Source organism: Calypte anna, chromosome 3 (assembly GCF_003957555.1).
Source record: "Calypte anna isolate BGI_N300 chromosome 3, bCalAnn1_v1.p, whole genome shotgun sequence".
In the NCBI taxonomy this organism is placed as follows: Eukaryota; Metazoa; Chordata; class Aves; order Apodiformes; family Trochilidae; genus Calypte; species Calypte anna.
Genome location: NC_044246.1, coordinates 2,940,990 through 2,964,315, shown reverse-complemented (window position 1 = coordinate 2,964,315; position 23,326 = coordinate 2,940,990). Strand labels below are relative to the sequence as shown.

The 23,326-nt window shown below is 41.6% G+C and overlaps 2 protein-coding genes across 9 annotated transcripts; one reads left to right on the top strand and one right to left on the bottom strand.

Annotated features, from left to right (window-relative positions):
* The first annotated feature begins 545 nt into the window (after positions 1-545).
* On the top strand, positions 546-18,673 carry PHF10 (PHD finger protein 10). Of its 4 annotated transcripts, none has more exons than XM_030446805.1 (12): positions 562-683; positions 3,128-3,234; positions 3,508-3,638; positions 4,412-4,489; positions 5,796-5,929; positions 6,019-6,168; positions 7,296-7,405; positions 9,134-9,287; positions 11,827-11,982; positions 16,487-16,595; positions 16,851-17,039; positions 18,446-18,627. In XM_030446805.1, the coding sequence occupies exons 1-12, from the start codon at positions 615-617 to the stop codon at positions 18,529-18,531; spliced, it is 1,473 nt and encodes a 490-aa protein (XP_030302665.1). In that variant the 5' UTR covers positions 562-614; the 3' UTR covers positions 18,532-18,627. The 4 variants fall into 4 exon arrangements, with proteins under 4 accessions (XP_030302662.1, XP_030302665.1, XP_030302664.1 ...); XM_030446804.1 differs by having other exon boundaries at positions 4,406-4,489; XM_030446802.1 differs by lacking the exon at positions 11,827-11,982 and having other exon boundaries at positions 546-683; positions 4,406-4,489; positions 18,446-18,673.
* Positions 18,528-23,272, bottom strand: C3H6orf120 (chromosome 3 C6orf120 homolog). 5 transcript variants are annotated; one of them, XM_030446808.1, is made up of 3 exons: positions 22,967-23,272; positions 22,283-22,373; positions 18,528-20,454 (listed from the first exon to the last, which is right to left on the bottom strand). In XM_030446808.1, the coding sequence occupies exon 3, from the start codon at positions 20,428-20,430 to the stop codon at positions 19,873-19,875; it is 558 nt and encodes a 185-aa protein (XP_030302668.1). In that variant the 5' UTR covers positions 20,431-20,454; positions 22,283-22,373; positions 22,967-23,272; the 3' UTR covers positions 18,528-19,872. The 5 variants fall into 5 exon arrangements, with proteins under 5 accessions (XP_030302668.1, XP_030302667.1, XP_030302669.1 ...); XM_030446807.1 differs by lacking the exon at positions 22,967-23,272 and adding an exon at positions 22,697-22,957; XM_030446809.1 differs by lacking the exon at positions 22,283-22,373.
* Between the last annotated feature and the right edge of the window lie 54 nt (positions 23,273-23,326).

Sequence of the window (23,326 nt, the reverse complement as noted above, 5' to 3'; positions counted from 1 at the left end):
TCGCAGGGGCGAGTGCGCCCCCCGCCCCCCGTACACCCCTCCTGCGGGGGCTGATGGTTCACTAACGTAGCTCGTCCCCGGCTGACGTTCCCGGAGACGGGAGACCGGCGGCGGAGCAGCCCAGCCCTGCAGCCAGCCGGGTGCCAGCTCCTGGGAGGTTCCGCGGCGCCGCTGGGCGCTGACCAGCGGGGGGGATGCTGCCCCTCCGACCCGCGCTGCTGACCAAGCGCTGCCGCGGAGGTTCGGCTACGCGATCGCGGCCGGGCCGCGCGGCTGCCAGAGCGGCGGCAGCAGGAGGAGGAGGGGGAGGGCGCGGCGGTGGCGGTGGGGCGGCGGCGCTGGGCCCACGGGGAGGCGGTGTGGGTGGTGGTGCCGGTCCGGTGCGGGTACCGGTCCGGCGGCGCGGTGCGGGGTGGCCGCGGGCTGCCCGGGGCGGGGCGGAGCAGGAGCTGAGCGAGGCGCCGCGCTCGTGCCCCGGCTGGCCGGTAGGGGTCGCTGCTATCCCCAGCAGGGGGGGGCGGGGGGGCGGAGCCGGGCGCGGCGCGAGGCCGGGTCGCGCGGCGGCGGCAGCGCTTCTCCTCAGCTCCCCGGCGGCGGCTCCCGCCGCGGCCGCCATGGCGGCGGTGGTGTCCCCGCGGCTCTGCGACAGCGACCCGGCCACCCCCGGAGCACAGTCCCTCAAGGTGAGAGCGGGAGGCGGACGCGGAAGCGGCGGGCCCAAGCGCGGAGGCCTGGGGCGGCGATGGAAAAGCTGCCTGGGTGGGAGGTGACGCCCGCACAACCCCCCCCCCCCCCCCCCTCACCCCATCCTGGGTGCTGTGACCCCCCCAACCCCCGGGCTCGCCTCACGCCTCCCCCCGGATCCGGGCGGCTTCCCGGGCCGAACTTCGGGTGCGTGCCCCGGGCTGGGAGACCCTGTGGGTGTCCCGGGGTCCGTCCTCCTTCCTAAAAGTGGTTCCGCGCCTTCCCGCCTGCGGGCCGGAGAGTCGCGCCCGGCCCAGGCCAAGTTGGGGTCTGGTTCCGCTCCGGTTCCGCATAGGCCTGCGGGTTGTTCCCGCTCCTCCCAGGCGGTGCTGGGGCTTGCGGTACCCGGTACTTGCTGCTGTTTCTGCCCCACTCTAGGGTACAAATCGGCAGCGACTTTTTGGAAGGTATCTTGGTAATTCCGCCTCTCCGGTTGCTTAAGGAAGGGTCGGTGCCTGCGTCTGACAACTGAGGGGTGTCCCAGGAATTCGTAGTGCTCCTGAGTGCTTCAGGACCTATCGTTTTTACAGAAAAATGACTTTTTTTTCCTTTTTTTGCGTGTCAATGTTTGGTTTGCACGGAAAGAAAGCCAGGAGAGATTGCCCCGAATTGCTGTTATTATGATGCAGTATCCGTGGCTGAACTCCACGGGGTGCCTCAGGTTGCAGTGCAAATGTTTCCACTCTCTGCAAAGACCTCTGTAAGCAGCACTCTCACTTCCTAGAGTGGTTCAGTCTCTGAGCCTACGTCACCGATTTTTCTGAAGTTTTCAGCAAATTAGAAAGCAAAGATAGAAATAAAGGGACGTTCATCTCTCCTCTGCTCTGGCTGTTCGGTTTTTTTTTAACAGTCCTGGATTTAATGAAAGAAAGTTTCAAAGGAGAAGGAGAAGCTGATGCAAGGCACTTTCTTTTAATTGCCAGCTTGAGATCTGTCGTTTAAAAATGTCTTGAAGTTTCATGGGAGCTTTGACCCTGTTCACTTTTATTTTATTTTTTTAAAGATTTGATGCATTAGTGTTCCATGGGGAATTTAGAGATGGGCTGCTGACAGTCCTAGCTTGGTCACTAAGTAGTGTGATTCTGTTTTCATTTGGAACTGACACTTGTTTTGTCTAATTAAGTTTATATATTGTATATTCAGCAAAACTAGGAAATGGTATTAGTACTATTCTGCTGGTGGATGTGCTGCTTTCCTGATTCTTCAAGCACAGCTTCATGAAATTCTGCTACTAAGTTTTTATTCTTGCATGAAAGATACAGAAAAAAAAGTGAAGAGTTGTGAAAAACAACAAATAAACTAAAAATGCAGGAGACAAATGGCTTTTCCTTGTGCCCTGTCTTGATTATAGTACTGTGAAATGCTTATAACAAAATTAATGTATTTTCAGTCTGCTAGAATCTTTTTAATGATGCTTGAAGGGATGTAATATGTAAAGCTCATGAGAATGAGAGACATTTGCTAGGGTAGACCTAATAATTTTTTTTTGTCATTATTTTATACTTCAGTGTAATCGTGGGCTTGATCCATTTATTTCTGACAGGTTAATTCTTCTTTCTTAAACTTTTCACTGAAGTTATGAAATGGGATTCTTTCATACTATTTCACTTCAGAATTTAGATTACTTAGAGCTGCCTTTTTCTTGTCTCCACTACTGGTGACAGTAAGTGATTCACTTGAACAGTTCTGACTTCTGTTTCTCAATTATAATCATGCAAGGTTGAACTCTTAATGCTTTGGGAGTTGCTAATGATGAGCAGGAGTTTTGTGGAGTTTTATTCCCCAGCAAAGCAGGGAAAAGCACAAGAAAGCCAAAGTTAGATCATAGAATCATAGAATCATAGAATTAGCCAGGTTGGTTCTGGTTTTAAAGTTTTTTCTTTTGCTTTTATTCCCTTTCTTTATATAGGTATAATAAAATCTGAATTTATATATATAACTTATATGAATTTATATATATAACTATATATATATTTATATATATAACTTGCAAGTTAATTTCTAAATGTTCCCTTTTTAATAACTTTGGTCTGAAAATGAGATTTCTCTTTTGGATCTGTTGCAATACACCTTCAGCTTTTGTCTTTTTGTTTTTTTTCTCCTTGAAGGACAGATCTCCATTACTTGCTGTAAACTTTTGACCATTCCTTTCATTCTAACTATACATCCATAAACTCCTGTTTTGTTTTTAGTCCTTTTTCTCTTGATTTTACAAGCATCAGAGCCAAAGGTGATTTACCACCTGGATGGTCCTGTGAGTTGTTAGTAAGGAGTATTCTTAGATCTCAGGAATATTTAAGCAATTGATTGCCTTGCAGTATTTTTTTTTATATTTTACATTATCTGCTGAATTATTTAATCTTTTTCTTCATTTTGTTTTTAGGATGACACAGAAGAAAATTCCAATGATGGCAGCCAGCCTTCCAAGAGACGTCGCATGGGCTCAGGGGACAGTTCTAGGAGCTGTGAAACTTCCAGTCAGGACCTTGGGTAACATCATTTTTTTACAGTTCCCACTTATTTCTTGCTAATCTTACTGTATTGTTATTACTAGACTTAACTAGTATTGTTACTACTGTGTTGTTACGACTAGAGTTAACTAGTATTGTTACTACTAGAGTTAACAGTGTTCAGAAGTACCCATCCAGCTTCATAGATGCTTTTGATTGACACAGAAATAGGAATTACTGAATTTCTAGAAATAGATGTGTCTAGAAATAGATGTATCCCTAAAACTGCTTTGATTTGTGCCATTGTTCTTAGATACAGCTATTTTCCTGCTGAAAACCTGATAGAATACAAGTGGCCACCAGATGAAACAGGAGAGTACTATATGCTTCAGGAGCAAGTCAGTGAATATTTGGGTGTGACTTCCTTTAAAAGGAAATATCCAGGTATTTATTTTTAATGTTTTTCTTGTAAAAATCCTTTCCCTTTTGTACAGCTGGGTTATAATCTGTGTCCCTTTGACTATAGCATGAGCCAAGTGATTTGAAAAAGACCCTTTCAAAAGCAAATCTGATTTATGTATGTTGTACTTCTCACTTTTGTTCCTTATGGTCTTCAAAGTATTTTAAAAATTTGCTATTGCCACTGAAAATGTGTGAACAAATCTGGTTTGTGGGTTAAACCACCAAGTACTTTTTGACCTCAATTTTACTTTCAAGTATTTTGTTGGTGATTTCTTGCTATGTAGTTTTATTTCTATATTCTGGTTTCCTGAGTTGGGGCCACATTTCCCCACCATGGAAGAATTTTCAGACATTAGTTGGGAGAAGTTCTAGGATTTGAGCCTTAATTATTCAGAATTGTCAAATCTGGTTCTTTATTCATGGGATTTATTTTAAGGGACATATTAAAAGAAAAAAAAAGAATGTACCTTCATTGCTTGATAATATTTTCTGCATCCCAGCTCATCTGTTGGGTTTCTTCAGTATTTCTGAAGTATTTCTACAGGCAGAGTACTCAGAAAACTTGTCTGTGTCCCTACAGTGTATATTAATTTTGAATTAATTTATATAATTACTGTGTTTATAGGAATAGTGCTATCACACAGATTCTTACTGCTTGGAAATACAAGTGTCAGAATTCTTTGAGTAATTGCACACATTTTTATTGCTGCTTTTTGCTTTGTTTGTTTTTTGGTTTTTTTTCTTTGGAGATTTAGAAAGACGAGATCTCTCTCACAAGGAGAAGCTCTACCTCAGAGAACTAAACGTTATCACAGAGACTCAGTGCACACTAGGTAAGGAAACAATTGGTGGAATCCTTGTTACAGTATCAAAAAGCAGTAACTTTTTTTAGTAGTTACTTTTGATAGTAACTTTTTTGTGATATTTTCAGTGAAAATAGCAAATAAAATTTGAATGATCACTGAAAATATGTTTCAGTTTGATAGAGAAGTTTTACATCACTCAGCTGAAGTTGAGTATGAATTTGTGTAACTCAGTATTGCAAATCTGTTATAAAAATAATTTGTTAGTCTATTCTGATTACTTATTTATTACTTATTTATAATCAGTGGTGGCCTCATTCTGCTCTCAGTGTTTGGAGATTGGTTTCATTGGAACCTTGGAAGGAGAACTTGCAAACTGAAGCATTCTGAACTGTGAAATCCAAATGCTTTGGTGGGGAGGCAGGAGCCTGTGTGCAGTTGGCTGCTCTGAGTTGCCCTCCCAGTGGTTCTACCCCATTTTGTCTAGAGAGGTTATGCAAACCTAATTTCTGTCCAGATTCTGCAAATTAATGAAACTGACACTTTGCCAGTGTTGGAAACACACAGGGAGTTCCCTGGGTGCCACTTAGAACACAGATTCTGCCTCCCAGGTGTGTGCAGTAGGTGGCTGAGTAAATTTGAAGGGATATGTAGCTGTCAGCAAGAAATGAGCCTCAATGCCTTGAGTAGAATCCTAGAATTGGCTGGGTTGGAAGAGATCATCAAGTCCAACCCTTGATCCACTCCCGCTGCAGTTCCCAGCCCATGGCACTCAGTGCCACATCCAGGCTCTTTGGAAAGATCTCCAGACACGGAGAATCCACCCCTTCCCTGGGCAGCCCATTCCAATGCCTGATCACCCTCTCCAGAAAGAAATTCTTTCTCATCTCCAACCTAAACCTCCCCTGGCACAACTTGAGACCTTTTGTGCCCTCTTGTCTTGCTGAGAGTTGCCTGGGAAAAGAGCCCAACCCCCCCCTGGCTCCAACCTCCTTTCAGGGACTTGGAGAGAGTGATGAGGTCTCCCCTGAGCCTCCTCTTCTCCAGCCTCAACACCCCCAGCTCCCTCAGCCCTTCCTCACAGCACTTGTGCTGGATCCCTTCACAGCCTCCTTGCTCTTCTCTGGACCTGCTCCAGCACCTCAATCTCCTTCCTGAGCTGAGGGGCCCAACTCCTCATCACCCCTAAAAACCAAACAGCACAAATCCCCTCCTCAAAGGGGACAGAAAGAGGTTTTGTTCACAGCAGTGCCTCACAGCTCCATCATTTTGGGGTGTAAATCACCTGGAGCGTGTTTTTGCCAGCTAGCATCATCACTGCTTTTCTCTCTTTCAGGTCTAACAGCTCTGAGGAGCGATGAAGTGATTGATCTGATGATCAAAGAGTACCCTGCCAAACATGCTGAGTATTCTGTCATCCTGCAGGAGAAGGAACGGCAGCGCATAACCGACCACTACAAGGAGTACTCTGTGAGTAACTCTAGAACTCAACCACATCTTCAGTGTGGAGGGGAAGAAAAAGCCTTGCTCCTGAATTAATGGAACTGTTTTTCTTCCAGCAAATGCAGCAGCAGAACACGCAGAAAGTAGAAGCCAGCAAAGTTCCAGAATATATTAAAAAAGCTGCCAAGAAAGCTGCAGAATTCAACAGTAATTTAAACCGAGAGCGGATGGAAGAAAGAAGAGCTTATTTTGATCTGCAGACACATGTAGGCAGATTTAAACTTCTTATCAGTGCCAATAGGTAGCTCCTTGCTTCTCTTAGCAAAGTTGCTTTTGGTACCATTTAAATATTTTATTACCAAGGGCTTTAGTTTGTCTTGTGTCAGACATTTAGGGACTTGCATGGTTTTGCTGTTAAATGTGTAATACTGCTAAAAATAATCATCTCAAATATTTAATGTGAAAACCTTTTAACTTGAAAGTACTTGGGAAGCTTTAAAAGTTTTAGTTTTACTTTGATATCATGTCTTTAACCTGCTGGTAGCAGCCTAAAATTAGGAGGAATGTTTAGGTTAGAAAGAAGTTTCTCTTGCTGTTACATCTAGTAATGTAAATGGCTAATGCTTTTTAACTCTCTGGAGTAAAAAAGTTCATCCTCTAAAAGAGCATTGCCTGTCAATACTATGGTCCTGGTTTTGTTAGGCATTATATTATCTTTGTATTAGATACATTTTATGCTTCTATGCCTGATTAAAAAAATAAAATTTGCTGGCATTTTGAAGCAGAACTGCTCTTCTGTAAGGACAGCAAAGCAGAAAATGTCACTGTGCAAATTATCATGTCAGTTTGTTCTGAGAAGTTTACATTTTTCTAGCACTGACCCTTATTAGAGACAAGATAGTAGGTAATTAGGTTTCTTTCTTCATAAGGGAAAGAAGGCTCCCCTGTAAGCTGCTTCTTTCCATGTATTTATATTAATAATGAGAATTTTTTGTAGTACAATCTGGTTTCAGAATTAGATGGACAGATTCCTGCTAAGTTCTACCATTGTGGACCAACAATGATAATAATTGCCAGTCATAAAGTTAACATTTACTGTTTCAATTATTAGATTTAAAATGTTAAGTTATTTTACATAATATACTATAAGCAGTACTCTTACCTAGTATTCCTGCAGTTAACTGGGTACCTAGTGATCAGCCTTAATCTGTGATACTGGTTTGTGACTGGGATCTTTTACCTTTTTAAGGAGTTGGAATTCCCAAGGGAGAGCTCAGGTTCCAACTACTGGCTGCTTAAAAAATATTAAGGGCAGGGGGACAAAAGTGGTGAGGAAGGCTCCAAAGTTTGTATGTGACACAAACCCACCATTGTTTTGTATTAAACAACACAGATTATCCAGGTCCCTCAAGGAAAATACAAAATCCTGCCTACAGAGAGAACAAAGGTTAGTCCTTACCCAGTGGCTCTCATACCCGGCCAGTTCCAGGAGTACTACAAAAGGTATTTTATAAACATCCTAATTCTGAATCTCTTGCACTTTTCAATGTATTTACTATAAAGCTTTGAATTAATTTTGTGCTTGAGACACTTACTAGTCTAACAGCATGGCAGCTTTTGTCAACAAAACAGCTGGCAGCAGGAATTCTGTCCCTGCTGACGTGTTGCAGTGGGCTGGGGTTTGGCCTGCTCAGATATTTATTTACTGGGGTAAAAGGAGACAATGATATCACTCCTGCAACCCTCACATCTGCCTCTGCATGTGTGCTAAGATTCATGTTGCTCTATCAAAATGTTGTAATGCTGCCTTGTGATCTTGAGCTTTTCATGTGACAGTCTTGCTGTCCTGTTTTGAATCAAATTTTTAGTTAAAAAACTGATTTGATTTGCCCTGTGGGCTGAATTTCTCATGGGGTTTGTGACTGGGAGAGAAAGGTGTTGTATTCCATTAAAAATGTGCACTTGATTCTCTGCATAAATTTAAGGCTTTATCTGGGGGAATGCTCTCACTTTACAGCTATAAACTGATTTTAAATTGTTGCCTAAGTCTTTCCACCTGTACAGTAAAGATGTGCTCATCCTACCTGTACAGGGCTTTCATTCCAGTCTGTTGTGCATACAACCCTCCTCAAATATGCATTTTACAGGATATTCTTGAAGGACTTCATTTTATTAAGTTAATTGAATGAAAAAGACTGGATATCTTGATTATTTTGCACTTAGAAGCTGCAAGTGAAACTGTTTGTCCTTCTTAAAGGAGGACAGAACCTTTCAAAATGTAAACCAAAATAATATTCTACTCCTTATAGTGCTTGTTCTTGATTCTAACCCTTAGTGCTTGTTTTAAGAGCATGATCTTCACTTTCAATTATCTTTGAGACAGAAGATGTTCACACTGCTTCAGTGGAAAGTTACAGGAATAAATCCTGTCAGGAGTTAGCCCTGTCAGGGTCTTTCTCTGTTTCAGTGCATTTTACAGGATATTCTTGAAGGACTTCCATTTTATTCAGTTAATTGAATGAAAAAGACTGAATATCTTGATTGTTTTGCACTTGGTGCAAGTGAAAGTGTTTGCCCTTCTTAAAGAAGGACAGAACCTTTCAAAATGTAAACCAAAATAATATTCTACTCCTTACAGTGTTTGTTCTTGATTCTAACCTTAGGATTTAAGGTTTAAAAAAGAAAACAAAGGGGGTGGATTTCACATGATGCTGACTATAAGCAGTGTGATTAGATCTTCACAGTCTCAAATTATATTTTTATATGCTGCTTTTTTTCTCATTTAATGACCAAATCTCTCAGACATGATTATATTTCTTACTTTGCTTTGGACTCTTGCTGTTTGTGTGCCCTGGGTTAGAACTGTGCAGGTGCTAAGTAGGCACTGTACATTTATAAACAAAGTGTGTGGTCTGGGCTGAGCAACAGGGATGGATTTCAAATGTTTAGGGTGTTCAGTGACCTTTTCTGAATATGAATGTTTGGAACATTGCAGATACTCCCTTCCTGGGTACCACAAATATCTGCTACTCAAAGAAAAAAATCAGTAGATGGTATAATGTCTGTGAAGAGAAACTGTGTTTCCTAATCTTTCAGTACTGCAAGTGTTTATGTGCCTTCCTGGAAAAAAAAGAGCTTTTCTTCCTGTCTCACAGAAGTCCTTTTGATGTTATGTGACTTAATATTTATGCCTAAAGTGCACACAAATGGTTTCTTTCTTTGTTTGTGAAGATACTCCCCAGATGAACTTCGTTACTTGCCACTGAACACTGCTCTGTATGAGCCTCCCCTGGATCCTGAGCTGCTCACCTTGGACAGTGATGGAGATTCAGATGATGCAGAGGAAGGAAGAGGTGATGACAAGAGGAAAACCAAAGGCAATTCGGTGAGAGAAATTGAAAGTATTCTTTAAAAAAGTCCTTTCCCTTCACTTTGCTGTTTTTGGTAACTTCTTAGTAGAGTATTTAACAAAGAAGAATCATAAACCAGAAGTGCTTCCTTTTTTAGTACTTTATTTTATAACATTGTTGTCCAGCTTTCCATTCTGATCCATTTTGAAACTAAATCAAACAAATACTTGAAATTTCAGGCCCTTTCTTCCTTCTTGTGAAAGAAATCTTCAAGAATCTTCCCAACTGCAGGTTTTTGATATGACCTTTTCCACCAGGGGAAATGTTTAAAGGGAATGGATTCTGCAGTTCAGGTCACAGCATGTTTTGGTGTTTAAATCCCACAGTATCTGTCACTAAAGTAAAGACACTGGTAGCCTGATGGCTTTTTCTTGTCAGGTAGAAGCAGGAAGTACTCAAAAGAGAAACAGTTTAGTACAATTTCAAGACAAAATAAAAAGCACTAGGTTGTTGGTTTTGTTTTTTGCTTTCTAATACATCTTTTAAAAGATGTTTGTGTTCTCTCTGTTTACACAAACACAGAATTATTACTGAAAGTTAGTGGAAAATCTCACAAACCTTTTCACTACCTTGATAATCTTTTAAGTGCTCAAAAGTTGAGCTTTGGATGAGATGAGCACAAGTGAACTGTTTATATATTGGTGTGGTTAGTATGTTGGTGCAAACCACTTCCCAGAAGTTTAACCTTAAGACTGAAAAATCACAGATACATTTAAGAGTTTCTAGTTCAGTTGATGAACATGTTAGATGGTGGGTATGTATAATGCTAAATTTTGGCAAGTAAGCATTTATTTGGGTTGTGTATTTGTTACTCATGACTGAGGAAGAAAGGAAAGGGTGAGCTTGTAGGCTAAGAAGGGATTAGCTGTGTACACAGCCTTTCTGCTTGCTTTTTTTTAGAGAAAAAAATTTGTCTAAGCTTAGCATGCTCAATATCAACTCCAATAAATAAATTAATATCAACTACCCCTGCTCTGTGCCCTGTCTGCCAGCTGGTATTTTAGTGCTGGGATAACAGGAATTAGTTCAGGGTGAAAAGCAGCTCTTTACCTGCCATACACACTTGGCAGGTGTAATCCTGCTCAAACTTTGGTGTAATCATGCTCCAATTTTTTACAGCAAGTCTTATTTCTCCCCAGTCCACTATTTCACTGACTTCCATTCCCCTTAAGAGTAAAGTAATCAAGCTGAGCAGACTATCCTTTCCTTTTCCACAAAGTTCAGAAGTCTTTTTAGTGACAGAGTGCAGAAGGGAAAATGTTTTAGAAAAGGGTAGGGGAAATTTCAGGTGAGATTCCCATGCAGTTGGTTTGGCTGTAGGAACAGGGGTTCTTTGCTAGCCATTGGGGCATATTATTCAGGAAAAACACCTGCTGAAAATAAAGGTGGGCAATTTTTTCCATCCTCTTTTCTTGAGTTTTGGGCTACCTACCATTCCTGAGATCTCCCTGGTGAGTCCTGCTGTATGCTTTATGCTTTTTGCTTTTTCACCCTCCACCTAGCTGGAGTCAGAAAGCAATTTTCCTGTTCTGAATTGTTTCAATGGGCCTGTCCTAAATAACCTTTCTTCTAAAATAATGGTGAAATGTACTATTTCTTGCCAGTTTGCCTTACTTTTGTGTTTTATTCCTCCCATTGCCCTGTGTCTGTTTTATTTTATTTTATTTTTTTATTTTAGGCTCTGGGGCATAGGCTGATTGCTATTATGTTTGTACAGGATGCCTTTAACTGGAGGGCACACTGCTGTTTGGCCTTTTGGTTTTTATTGTAATATATATGATTAGTCATATTGCCTTCTCTTGGAGCTTTTTGGAGGCCTTCATTAACACTTCTCTGAGAAAAATCTGGTGCTGCTGCTTTTAATTATGCTTACATTGATCTCTCACCCTCTTTGAACCTCTTCCCCTCTTTCTTGCCTCCCCATTCCTCACATAAAAAGAAAAAAATAAAAAAAAAGCTTTAACTGCAGCATAAATTCTGTTGTTTGGGTCTATATTAAATATTGAAGTGCTTTGCCTTTGATGGCATTCTTCTGCTGCAGCCCAAATGAAATATTCAGATTGCTCCTGGTGCAAACAGTAGATGAGGGTGGCACGAAAAAAAAAACCAAACAAAAAACCTTCACAGCTTTGATTTGAGCAGTGCTCTCTGGTTTTAAATGCATGGTAAGGGCACTTTTAACTTTTATCTTTTTTTTTTGCTGGCCCTTTGTAAAACAAGCTCTTGCATATAGCAGATTTCTTGCTGACTTGTAAAGGAAAATGGTTCAAAGAATTACACTGTTGTGCTCCTCACTCTGGTATCAAAACCAGCTGGAAAACATGACTGGTGTTGCTGGTGCCAGTAAAAGAGAGAATGAAGGTTATGAGCAATGGTGTTGTAGACTGTGATATACCCCATGCTTTTGCAGAAGGAAAGATTTCTCCTTCTTTCACCTGGCTCTAAGGCATAGGAAAGACTTGTCTGTCTATCCCCCCAAAAATAAAAAACCTAGCTATGGTATTTTTATTATAGGACAATTCGTCTGGCAATGTATCTGAAGGTGATTGCGCCACAGACAACCAGGAGGATTCTTTTCAGGGAAGACAAAAAACAAGAGACAAAAGTTCTACTCCAAGAAAAGATGGTTCCAAACGTTCTGTTTTATCCAAATCAGTTCCTGGGTACAAGGTAGAAGAAAAAAGCCCGTGACTGAACTGCTTTCCTGACCAGCCTCTCCCTGAAATATTTTGGTTTTTTTAAAAAAATATGGAACTTCTGCTTGCTGTACTTCACTAGCTGCTCTCCTGTTGTGTGCTCCATCTGTTTGCTTCCTTATTTCCTTTTTGCTTGTATTTCATGTGTGACTTTCCTTTCCCCTAGCTGTACAGTGGCCTCTGTTTCTGGTAGCTTCTCAGAATCCCAGGCAGTGACAGCAGAAAGATCCATTGTGGATTTATCATTGCAACTCTGCATCTTTCTGCCTGCCTTGACATCAGCAGTCAAGAGTTTGAACTTGCCAGTGTAAAACTAGCATTCAGGATCCTTTTTTTTTTGTTTTTTCCTCTACACTTTCACGTGGCAGCATACCAAGAGATCAGTGCTTTCAAGTGCAGCTGTGTGAACATGTTGTTACAACACTCATTTAAAATAATCTTTTCATCCTGAGATGCTGTGATGTATAGGATGGAAGGCAAGTAGCTTACTACAGTTGTAGAGGCAACACTACATAACCACTGTGTATGGCAAGTAGCTTTTTATGTAGTTCATGCTATGTAGAGAATTTTGTGGGCAATATGCTTTTATCCAAGCTAAAAACTTGATGGGGATGTGAGGACATTTCAGCAGTCAAGCAGTGATTGCCAAACCTAGGACACAAATCATCAGTATTACTGTATAATAATTTCAAAACTTAACTGAAACTAAGGTTTAAATTAAAAAAAAAATAACTAAAAAAACCCCAAACTGTTCAGAAGAAATGGGAAATGACATGCCTTATTTATGTGCTGAGTTCTGCTAGTTCTGCTTTTAAAGCATGTGATTGCCTAGTCCTGTTCCACTGATTGGAATCAGAATTTTCCATTGGTGAGGTGGGAGCAGGAATAGATCCATCAACAGGGAAAACCCTACAGTCAGGTAGGGTTAAGCACTCAGCAGTCAGGAATGCTTGTTGAGAGAGATTATGGGATGAGGAACGTTTTTGTCAGTGAGATTGTAGGCATTGAGAAGCTGTCTGGGAGAAAGTGAGCTATTGATGGCTTGCATTTTATATTCATAAATATTTACTGCTTCTGTTTCCCAGGTGAATAGTGAATAAACTATTACTTAAGCTGATTTCAAACAAGAATTGGGCAGCTTTGGTAAATTTTCTCTGCATACAGTATCTGTACAAGTTGATAACAGACAGCAAGCTCCAGTTGCATTTTCTCTTTTAAGGGATTTATTAAGAAATATGAAAACCATGGAGATTTAGACTGTGCTACCATATTTTATTTTATTTTTTTGATAGAAAACTTTGGAAGCTATTGTAGACTCAGAATGCAGACCAGTATTCCCATGGGTATGAAATCCAAAGATGGAGCTTGGCATTTAATTTTTGTTTTAGCTTTGTCTTACTTAACATGAGAGGTTCTGTGCCTCTTAGCTGTGAGACACCTGGGGCTTTGATTAGTCCAATCTATTTAATGAGCTTTTGAGTGCATAGGAAGAGGACTGATGGGGCAGAACTTCTTGCAACTGGACTTCAAGAGTAGTCTAGAGCCTTGTATTTTGGAAATGGTTGGGGGGGTGAGAGGATTGGCTTCCTTTTTTGTGGAAACATTGAAATGTTTCAGTAAACCCAATGGCATCAGCTGTTTTGACTGCTAGGACAGGAAGATTCTTGGTTGTCAGTCTAGAAAATCACCAGATAATGAAATATACCATATGTGCCTAAGTGTTAAGGCACTTTGAGCTTAAAGCTGAGCTGATTTTAAAGTGTCCCTGTGAATTCTAAATCTCTGCAATACTTTTGTTCTGTATTGTTCTCTGATATTTGCCTATTTTTGTAGAATCTTCTGGTTACATGTAGTTAAAACTGAAGGATAATTGCTATGGCATCCACATACAAATGTATAGTTATAGCCACCTGATGGACAGGATTCACACATTTCCACCCAGTTATTTTTGAGTAAGAGAAAGAATGTATTTTATATGGAGTCGTTTTTAAGGTCAGTTCTTTAACAAAGAACCACCAGGGTGTGTTTTACATTTTGTGGTGTTACAAGTAGCAAAAGTCTTGGTTGCTGCAGGACTGGCTGCTACAATTGCACACACGGGGTACTGTTAAAAGTACAGGGGATTTTTTGCACATAAAACTGAAATGTAGTCAGAAACTATTTTACAGCACTTCTGTTTTGGGTCACTCTATATGGAAACAGAATGCTTTGCATTCAGAATAGGACCTTTGTAAAAATGGTGTGGTTGGAATGCTGACTTCCACAGCAGCATGGAAGTGAAACTTTACAGAGCAGGCAGTCATCATTTGGACCCTGCATTCCTTTTCTCTCCCTTCCTTATCCCAGCAAGATGAGGACTTAAAAAGCAAAATATAATCAGATGTGATGACTTCTCACTTGGGTCTGATAGACTTTTTTTCACAGCATTTCTAAAAGCCATTTATGGAGCTAGAACTCAAAATGTGAATAGTCTTCTGGTTTTAATTTGTTTTTTTCATTTATGTAAAAATATTTCCATACTGTTGGAACTTTATTCATAGGCTGTGATTCTCAACCCTCCCCCCCAAACATGCACAGTTTCTGATGAACACAGTTTAGTGAAGTAAGAATAGATAAAAGCATTGTTATGAAATGCATCTCTATCTGTGTTTAGGTTGATGTGTATCTGAGTGGTAACTGCACGTGCCCTCAGGCAGGTACAGTGACCAACAAGTAGCTCACTTTAGTTATTTCTTGGAGTACAAGGGAGTTTGCTGCCTTGTTAAGGGCAGCAAAATGCAAATCCAGAGCAAACTAGAAGTCTGATTAGAAAAGTGCACTTGTTATTCTAGAAAGTTTGCTTAGAAATAGTTAAAAACACAATTAAAAATAAATTAGAATGTAGCCTGAACAATGGAAGGGTAAGTGCTGCAACACTGACAAGGTTTAAGCATTGTGCCCTTTTGTTGGGAGGAGCAAGGTATAAAGGTATACATGTAGGACATATAGGAAACAGTACAAGAGTTTGTGTGGTTTTGCTTCCATTATATTTATTATTTTGTAGAGACATTTGTGAATGTTAGACTTCTTTTATTGTTTTATTATATTTATGTATAAAACAGGTGGACTCTGCTTTTTTTTTTTTTTTTTAATAAACAAAAAAAAGTCTGTATGAATGCCTCTGTCATCTTTTGAAGGAAGTTACCTATAAACATCTGGTATGGTGTTTCATTTTCTTAAATAAATTCTTTACACCAGACAATGTGAAGCAGACTGTCACCACGTTGTAACTTTAAAAGCATGTTGAACACTTCAGAAAACATAAAGCAATCTGCCTTGACCACTTAGAAAAAGAGTTCAAATTTTAATTATTTTGCTTAACTCTCTGGGGAAATAGACACCCTGAAAGAGAAGTTGTATTGCAGAAGAACTCTTAATTTCTTTCAAATATAAATAGTTCTGATTTCACATTTAAAATTTATTCTTAAACTTCACGTTGCTCTCCATGTGTGGTTGGTAGTTGGCTGGAACTCTCCTTGCTTACTGAAAAGCCTTTTAGTTCCTTAGGAACAAGGAATCTCTTGAGCAACTCCCCCTCCCAGCTGCATCTTTGCAGCAGCAGGTTTTTAGACCTGTGGCACGAGGGGATTTAACATCAGTGAGTGCTGTATTATTAACTTTAAACCACATTTCTCACTAATTCAGCTATGGAGAGGTCAAACCTCAAGAGTGCAGCTTCTGAAATTCATGGTGCCTTAATTCTTCCTTGGTTCTGCTCCAGATCAGACTGTTGGGGGTCTCTCTTGGGTCACATCACAGAATACATTAATAAATGTTACTGGGACAGCCTGCTAGTTCTCTATTACCTTTTAAATGGGTCTGGAGGACCCAAATACTCTCCAGTTGATTGATCCCTTAGAAAGGTGGTGAATGTGTAACCAGTGACTTGCAAGGGGTGTGTTTCCTGCAGTGATTCTGAGTGGATACAAGAGTGGGGAAACAGCTCTTACAGCTTAGCAAAGCAAATAGTTCGAGAGAGACATCAAGGTTATTGCTTTTGTAATGGATTTGCTGTCTTTAGGGACAAATATAAGGCAAATTGTGTTTATTAATAAACAAGAAATATGCATGGAGATTATTCTATCTCCAGGATAAAGTTATTCTATACTGGAAAGCAATGCTGAAAGTTTTAATTGTGTCACATTTAATTTACACTGAAGGGAGTCTTAGTTGATTAATTCATGGGGAGAAGTGAATACAAGTTTGTGCTCCAGTCTGACTTAGGTATAACTCACCAGGTGTGCCAAATGCAGAATTTGATGTAGTTAATTAGGATTTTTTTCAGTGCTCCTGCTCCCCAGTTGTTGCCATGTGTTTTAGGGGTCACACATCCTAAGAGGTAGCTCGTTAATTTTAAGACTTGAGGAGATGTATGACGTTTCCTGTAAAATCTGTCAATTCTTCTGGAATGAATTTATAGCCCTCTTCTACCCTTCCAGCCAAAGGTCATTCCAAATGCTATATGTGGAATTTGTCTGAAGGGTAAGGAGTCCAACAAGAAAGGAAAAGCTGAAGCTCTTATACATTGCTCCCAGTGTGACAACAGTGGTAAGTATCTGCATACAGTAAGCAGATTCCTAAGGGACTCTGTTTGCCAGATCTTTTCCTGGAAGTGTTTAGTTCTCTACCAACACTTCACTTCCCTTTCCTGTCCTTCGTTGGGCCTCCACCTCTTTAATGTTACGTGGTGTTAGCACTGTGGGATCTCACCAGGAAGCTTCAGCATCTGTAAAAGCAAAGGGTCTTAAACTGATTTGATGTTTCATTTCAGACACAGCAGTAATAATATTGGTTTTAATCCAGGCCACCCTTCTTGCCTTGACATGACCCCGGAGCTTGTTGCTATGATTAAGACTTACCCTTGGCAATGTATGGAGTGTAAAACGTGCATTATATGTGGGGAGCCTCACCATGAAGAAGAAATGATGTTCTGTGATGTCTGTGACCGTGGTTATCACACCTTCTGTGTGGGCCTTGACTCTATCCCTTCAGGTAATAAATGGAAAATCCCTTCAGGAAATGGTTCCCTACCCACCTCCTCTGGGTCCTGGGCTCTCTCTGGCAGAGTTCAGACATCCATTGCACTGGAGCTCAGAGTTTACAACAGATGGGAAGGGTAGGAGTAAGCCAGAGGGCAGGAAATCATTCAGACTGCAGGACCTGGGTTTTTTAATAAGCTTTATTTCTTCATATTTGGTTGTACACAGTTTAACCTGGCAGTTCCTGTAGAGGAAAAACAAGTGGCTTTTGTAACAGAATCTGAACAGACTCACTCAGAACTAGGGTCAGGTTTCTTTTTTTTTTTTTCCTTCCATGTCCACAGAATACTGAGAATAATTAACCTCTTTTCATGAAATTAATTTGGAAAGAGGCTGTATTGCTGCATATTGCTGGAATATAGTTTTCACATTAACAAAGTGTTTGTGCTATTATTTCAGTTTCTAAACTGAAAAGTATGTTGAATTTAGTATTTGTAAACACCCTTCTCAGTTTTGTTTTTCTTTCCTCTTAAATACCAAAGCTGGAAGTCAAGTACCTAGCTGTCAGGCAGCCTGGAGCTACATTACCTGCACACACCACTTGGCCAACTCCAGGCAGTGTAAAGAAAGCTTCAGACATGTCAATAAGTGGTAGTTCTGCTGCTTCTTGGGTAATACTAAATCCAAAGTTCATGGCTAAGTATTGAGTGGCTGGAAGTTCCCTGCATTCCCTGTAACTACAGTACTTCCAAACTACTGTATATTCTATTTTGGGAAGTACAGGTTCTGGGGCTGATTTAACTTCCAGGCTGACCTCAGGAGAGAAACTAACCAGATCATCTGCCTCCAAAACTGGAGAATTACCAAAGCAGCCTTTATGATCTGTGCTGCTGTAATACAAACAGTTAAATGCTTCTGCTCTTTGCTCAACCCTTTTTTTTTTTTTGTTCCCTCAGTAAATGAGTTTTAGCACAAGGCCTGGTGGTGAAGCCCTGCCAGCAGTTTCATCTGTGCTGCCTGACTGCACTGAAATAAGTGACCCTGGTTTGGGGAATTGAACCCCATACCTGGGGCAGAAGAGCAACATCCCCCACCTCCTGCCAGTTCTGCTCTGAGTAACTGCCCAGCCCCTCAAACTGTGGCTGCTCATGTGGAAATATAACTCAAAATTCAAGTGCTTTCCTAATAACCACCTCCTCAGCTCTGCTGGCACTGCTGGAGGCTCACCCACCTAACTGCTACATGCCATGAGCCTGCAGGAGAAGGTGAATTTTAGGTGCTGTTTTCTCTGCCTTCAGACAGGATGACAATTTAAGGATTGTTTTTATGAAAGGAGCACCTATGAGATTGGTGAAAGGAGCTTACCTAAAGGAGGGAGGAACAAAGGTAGCTTCCCAATAACAAACTTTCTTTCCTTAGGTCGCTGGATTTGTGATTGTTGTCAGAAAGACTCTCCTGTACCCAGAAGAGGAGGAAGAAGGGGGAAAAACAGCAAGGAGGGCTAAAAAAAAAAACCCAAAAAACTTGCTGTCCCAAATTTACTGCACAATTAAAGTGATACTTTGGTGCTATTTAACCAACCACTCTTAAGAGGAACAATACCACTTTTTTTTTTCTCTTTTTACCAAATAAACTTTTAATTTTGGCTACATCATGATTCTTTTTTGTGATAAAAGTCACTGATCATGTCCTGTCAGATGCTGAGATAGAAAGAGGCAAGCCAGATTCCCATTTAAAAAGAGAAGTAATGAAGTTGAAATTGTATGTGCACCATTCACAGAAAATTAGAGTGACAAGTACATACTTGTTTATTTTGGTGCACTCATCAGTAAGAGCTGTGAAAGGAAAATTACAGAGCTATTTAAATATACCCTATTTGCATAGCAACTGGTTATTCTGAAAGACTCAATCCAAGGAAAATAAAATTACTCCTGAAAACAACTAACTTTCAAGGAAGAGTTGGCATGACCTGGCTTTCTGAAAGTGTGCTCACACATCCCTTTCAGCAGAATTTTTCTTTGCAAGCTAATGACTTCTTCATAAAGATGTACTAGGAAGAATAAAAAAAAAAAATCAATCACAAAAAGCTATAAAAGGAAGTGTAAGAAAATACCTCTGAAGCTCAAGATCCTGTGTGCTGTGTGGCTTTCACCAGGGAATGAAAAGTGTTGTGGTGACAAACACCAACAGCTGAAAGCTGTGGTAACAGTGCACAAGTGATGAAGTGACATGCACTTGATTTGGGTCATGGGTTTGCAGAGGTGATGAGTGAGTGGACAGAGCAGTGCTTGGCAGATGGCTGACTCCCTGCAGAGCACAAGCAGACAAAATGCAGATCATCTCTCCCCTTAGGTGACTGCTTTTCCTTCCTTCATCCCTGGCACCTCAACCTGAATACTCACAAAAGGCATTGGTAATGAGGTTTACTGGAGACAGTCACTCAGAAAATAAGCTGATTTTCTTTTTAAATACACTCTTCAACTGAGAGGGGGCACAGAAGTGCAGCAGTTCATTTCACTTTTCATTATAAAAAAGGAATAGAAAATACTGACACCTGTTTAAAATAAATTTAACAAGATCCCAACTGTACATTCATTTTCAAGCCCTGATCTCTGAAGAACACTGCAAATACTGTGCTTGCTGTTCATTTTATGTGGAGGGGAGGACTGACAATAGAAAATTAAATATGGCTTTTTCCTACCTCCCCCCCAAACTTCTTTTCTGGTATAGAAAAAGTAACCTGAAAACCTCCTCAGGCAACATAACAAAGAGTATTAAAGGTTACAGCAAGTCACTCGTGTTCAGTTTCACAGGCTGAAGCGTGGCTTAGTCCGGTGTGTGTCGAGTTAAAAAAGAATTTCAAGTATTAATTTCAAAATTCCAATCAGTATCGTCCAGAAAACAGACTCCTCATCCTGAGACTCATCTTCTGTAGACTGGGAATATCTCTGGTTTGCCTCCATCTCCTCGGGGTTGTAAGAAGCCTCTCCAAAGGGGTACTGGACCACCGTTCGATCGTAGTAGACTTTCATCTCAAACTCACTCTCCTGGTGAGAGGGGTGCCCATAAATCCCAATTCCCACAGGACGACGGAAATGTGCAGGGACGTGGACAACATCTTGGCCACAAGTCACAGACTGCAACTCATACTCATCAAAGCTGGGGTGGAGAGTCAGGTCGGAGACGTACAGATCCGCATCGCCTTTTAAACTCCGCATCTGAAGCACGATCTTGCCCTCGTGGTTCAGCCTCAGGTAGCTGTAGTTCCCTGCTCCAATCTGACCTTGAACAACGTGGAGAAGAATCCATTCGTCAGGTACCTCTTCCTCCTCAAAGGTATTTCCCCCCAGTAGCACCTGAGCTGCCAGAAGTAGTATCAGGATTATTCTCCAGCATTCTGCCATGGTGGTGAGTTATATTCCTGTGCCCTGGGAATAAAAAACACAATTCAGATTCTAGCATTCTCTGTTCCTAGAAGAAAATGAATTTTTAAATTGGGTTTTTTTCCATAATTTTTTAGAAGTCCCCTCCAGTCCATACAAATTTAAGCAGCTTCAAGTTTGTTCATTAACTTTTTTATCAGTAACAAAAAGCATCAATAAAATTCAAAACTCTGTAGGATTCTAATGGCTTGAATTACTTCACCAGAAATTAATCCAGCAGGTCTTCCTTCACCCATCACTGACAGAGACTTTAGTTTCGTTCTACCTGCATCCATACCCAGTTTGACAGATACACAGAAGAAATGAAACCCGATCATGACTTTTAAATTCAGTCTTAATGAGTTAAAAAGAAGGCTTCTGAGTGCTTGAAGTAGCTTAGCTTTGTACCAGGTTCTCAGGGCATCCTATTTGTTCTCCCATCATCTCCAGCAGACAGTAAAGATGCAAATTGTATGTATGCATGAAGCAGGCTGAGTTCTAACTCAGATTCAAGCATTCTCTGTTCCTGGAAGAAACTGATTTTTTTGTTGTTGTTGTTTTCATAATTCTTTAGAAGTCCCCTCCAGTCCATACAAATTTAAGCAGCTTCAAGTATGTTCATTAACGTTTTTATCAGTAACAAAAAGCATTGATTAGAATCCTGCAGAGTTATGAATCTTATGGCTTGAATTACTTCACCAGAAATTAATCCAGCAGGTCTTCTTTCACCCAGAACTCACACAGACTTTAGTTTGGTTCTACCTGCATCCATACCCAGTTTGACAGATACCCAGAACAGATGAAACCCGATCATGACTTTTAAATTCAGTCTTAAAAAAAATGGAGTTAAAAAGAAGGCTTCTGAGTGCTTGAAGTAGCTTAGCTTTGTACCAGGTTCTCAGAGCATCCTATTTGTTCTCCCATCATCTCCAGCAGACAGTAAAGATGCAAACTGTATGTATGCATGAAGCAGGCTGAGTTCTAACTCAGATTCAAGCATTCTCTGTTCCTGGAAGAAACTGATTTTTTTTATTTCCATAATTTTTTAGAAGTCCCCTCCAGTCCATACAAATTTAAGCAGCTTCAAGTATGTTCATTAATGTTTTTATCAGTAACAAAAAGCATCGATTCAAATCCTACAGAGTTTTGAATCTTATGGCTTGAATTACTTCACCAGAAATTAATCCAGCAGGTCTTCTTTCACCCACCACTGACAGAGACTTTAGTTTCGTTCTACCTGCATCCATACCCAGTTTGACAGATACCCAGAACAGATGAAACCTGATCATAACTTTAAATTCAGTCTTTAAAAAAATGGAATTAAAAAAGAAGGCTTCTGAGTGCTTGAAGTAGCTTAGCTTTGTACCAGGTTCTCAGAGCATCCTATTTGTTCTCCCATCATCTCCAGCAGACAGTAAAGATACAAACTGTATTTATGCATGAAGCAGGCTGAGTTCTAACTCACACTGGGAGCAGAGTTAGAAAAATCTACTAAGATAATACATTAATTTATGGTTTTGGGGTGTAGCTTATTTCCAGGACTAAACTTGATGTATTTTCCCCTTGAAAAAAAATGCGTTTACTTTCCTAAAGATTTTCTTGCTGTACAAATACTCAGCTCTTCACAACACTGGGTTACAAAACAAGTTGGCTGAAGTTACCAGGAGAAAAGGGAGAGGGAAAGGACTGCTGCAAGATTAAGGCTCTAGAACCCTTTCCTTCCCAGGGAGGCAGCCTCTCAACAATTCCATCAAATCTCTGGGCAGTAAGACACAAGAACCTTGCTGAAAGCTTCCAAAACACAGAATTTGACACACAAATGACAAGTACACACGTTTCAGCTGCAGCTTCTCCTCCTCATTCCTTCCTTAAGGATGGCAGAAGTTCTCTTTAACATCAGAAACTCCAGGAAGTTGTTTTGTACCCTAACACCATAGAAACAAAGCTCATCGCTTCCACCAAGTCCCCTCTTAAACTTTAAAGGTTTTACAGTTATAGGGGGGGAAAAAAAAATGTACAATTATTTCTGTTTTCTGCCCCAGAGGCCTCGGTGGCAAACACAAGGCCATAATTCTGCAAAAGCAGCACACAAAATACCAGCACAGCATTCACAAGATCTACCGGGCTGACAAACCACCCTCCACAGCCACCCAAAAGGAAGGAAAAAAAAAAGAAAACACAAAAAAAGCGCTTTTTTCCCCTGCCTTTGGTCTCCCTTTGAGCAGGGAACCGACTCCCCGGCACTTACCGAGCGAAGCCCCGGGCGGAGGAAAGGGAAGAGCCCCGCAACCGAGCCAAGTTACCTCGGGATGAATCCCAGCGTTGGAGCTGGGAAAGGCGATCCGAGAGACCTTGGACAGAGCCCGGAGCTCCTCTACCCACCCCTCCGCTCCCTCCTTCCCCGCTGCCGGGACGGGGGACACGGAGGGACACGGAGGGACACGGAGGGACACGGAGCCGCTCTGCCCGCTTCTCCCGGTCCCTCCCTTCCCGAGCAGGGCAGCGGCTCTCGCCTTACCCCGGGGCCGGGACACCCCGGCTCTCCTCCCCGCTCCACGGGGCTCCGGCAGCGGCCAGGCCGCGGCTGAGGCGGAGCAGCGGAGCTCGGCGGACGTGCGGCCGCGCACCGCGGGCAAACCCCACCCCGGGGCGGAACCGGGAGAGCGGAGAGGCCGCCCCCGATGCCTGCAAGGCCCGGGAGCCGTAGGGGGGGCGGTGGGGAGGGGGAAGGTGTCCGCTGCTCACTCCCGGACCCACCGAACTCTTCCCCCGGTACCGCCGGACCCGCACGGCTCTGCCCGTGCCCGGTCCGGGGTGTGGAGAGGCGGGCACCCCCCCTGCCCCGGCCCTGCTATCGCGAGAGTTGGGCGATAGCGGA

What these genes read in the sequence shown, in the direction of transcription:
- PHF10 (XM_030446804.1), top strand. Translation starts at nt 615, where the DNA reads ATGGCGGCGGTGGTGTCCCCGCGGCTCTGCGACAGCGACCCGGCCACC. An exon ending in ACTTCCAGTCAGGACCTTGG is followed by an intron (nt 3,235 to 3,507) that starts GTAACATCATTT and finishes CATTGTTCTTAG; the next exon opens with ATACAGCTATTTTCCTGCTG. An exon ending in AATCAGTTCCTGGGTACAAG is followed by an intron (nt 11,983 to 16,486) that starts GTAGAAGAAAAA and finishes CTACCCTTCCAG; the next exon opens with CCAAAGGTCATTCCAAATGC.
- C3H6orf120 (XM_030446808.1), bottom strand. Translation starts at nt 20,430, where the DNA reads ATGGCAGAATGCTGGAGAATAATCCTGATACTACTTCTGGCAGCTCAG.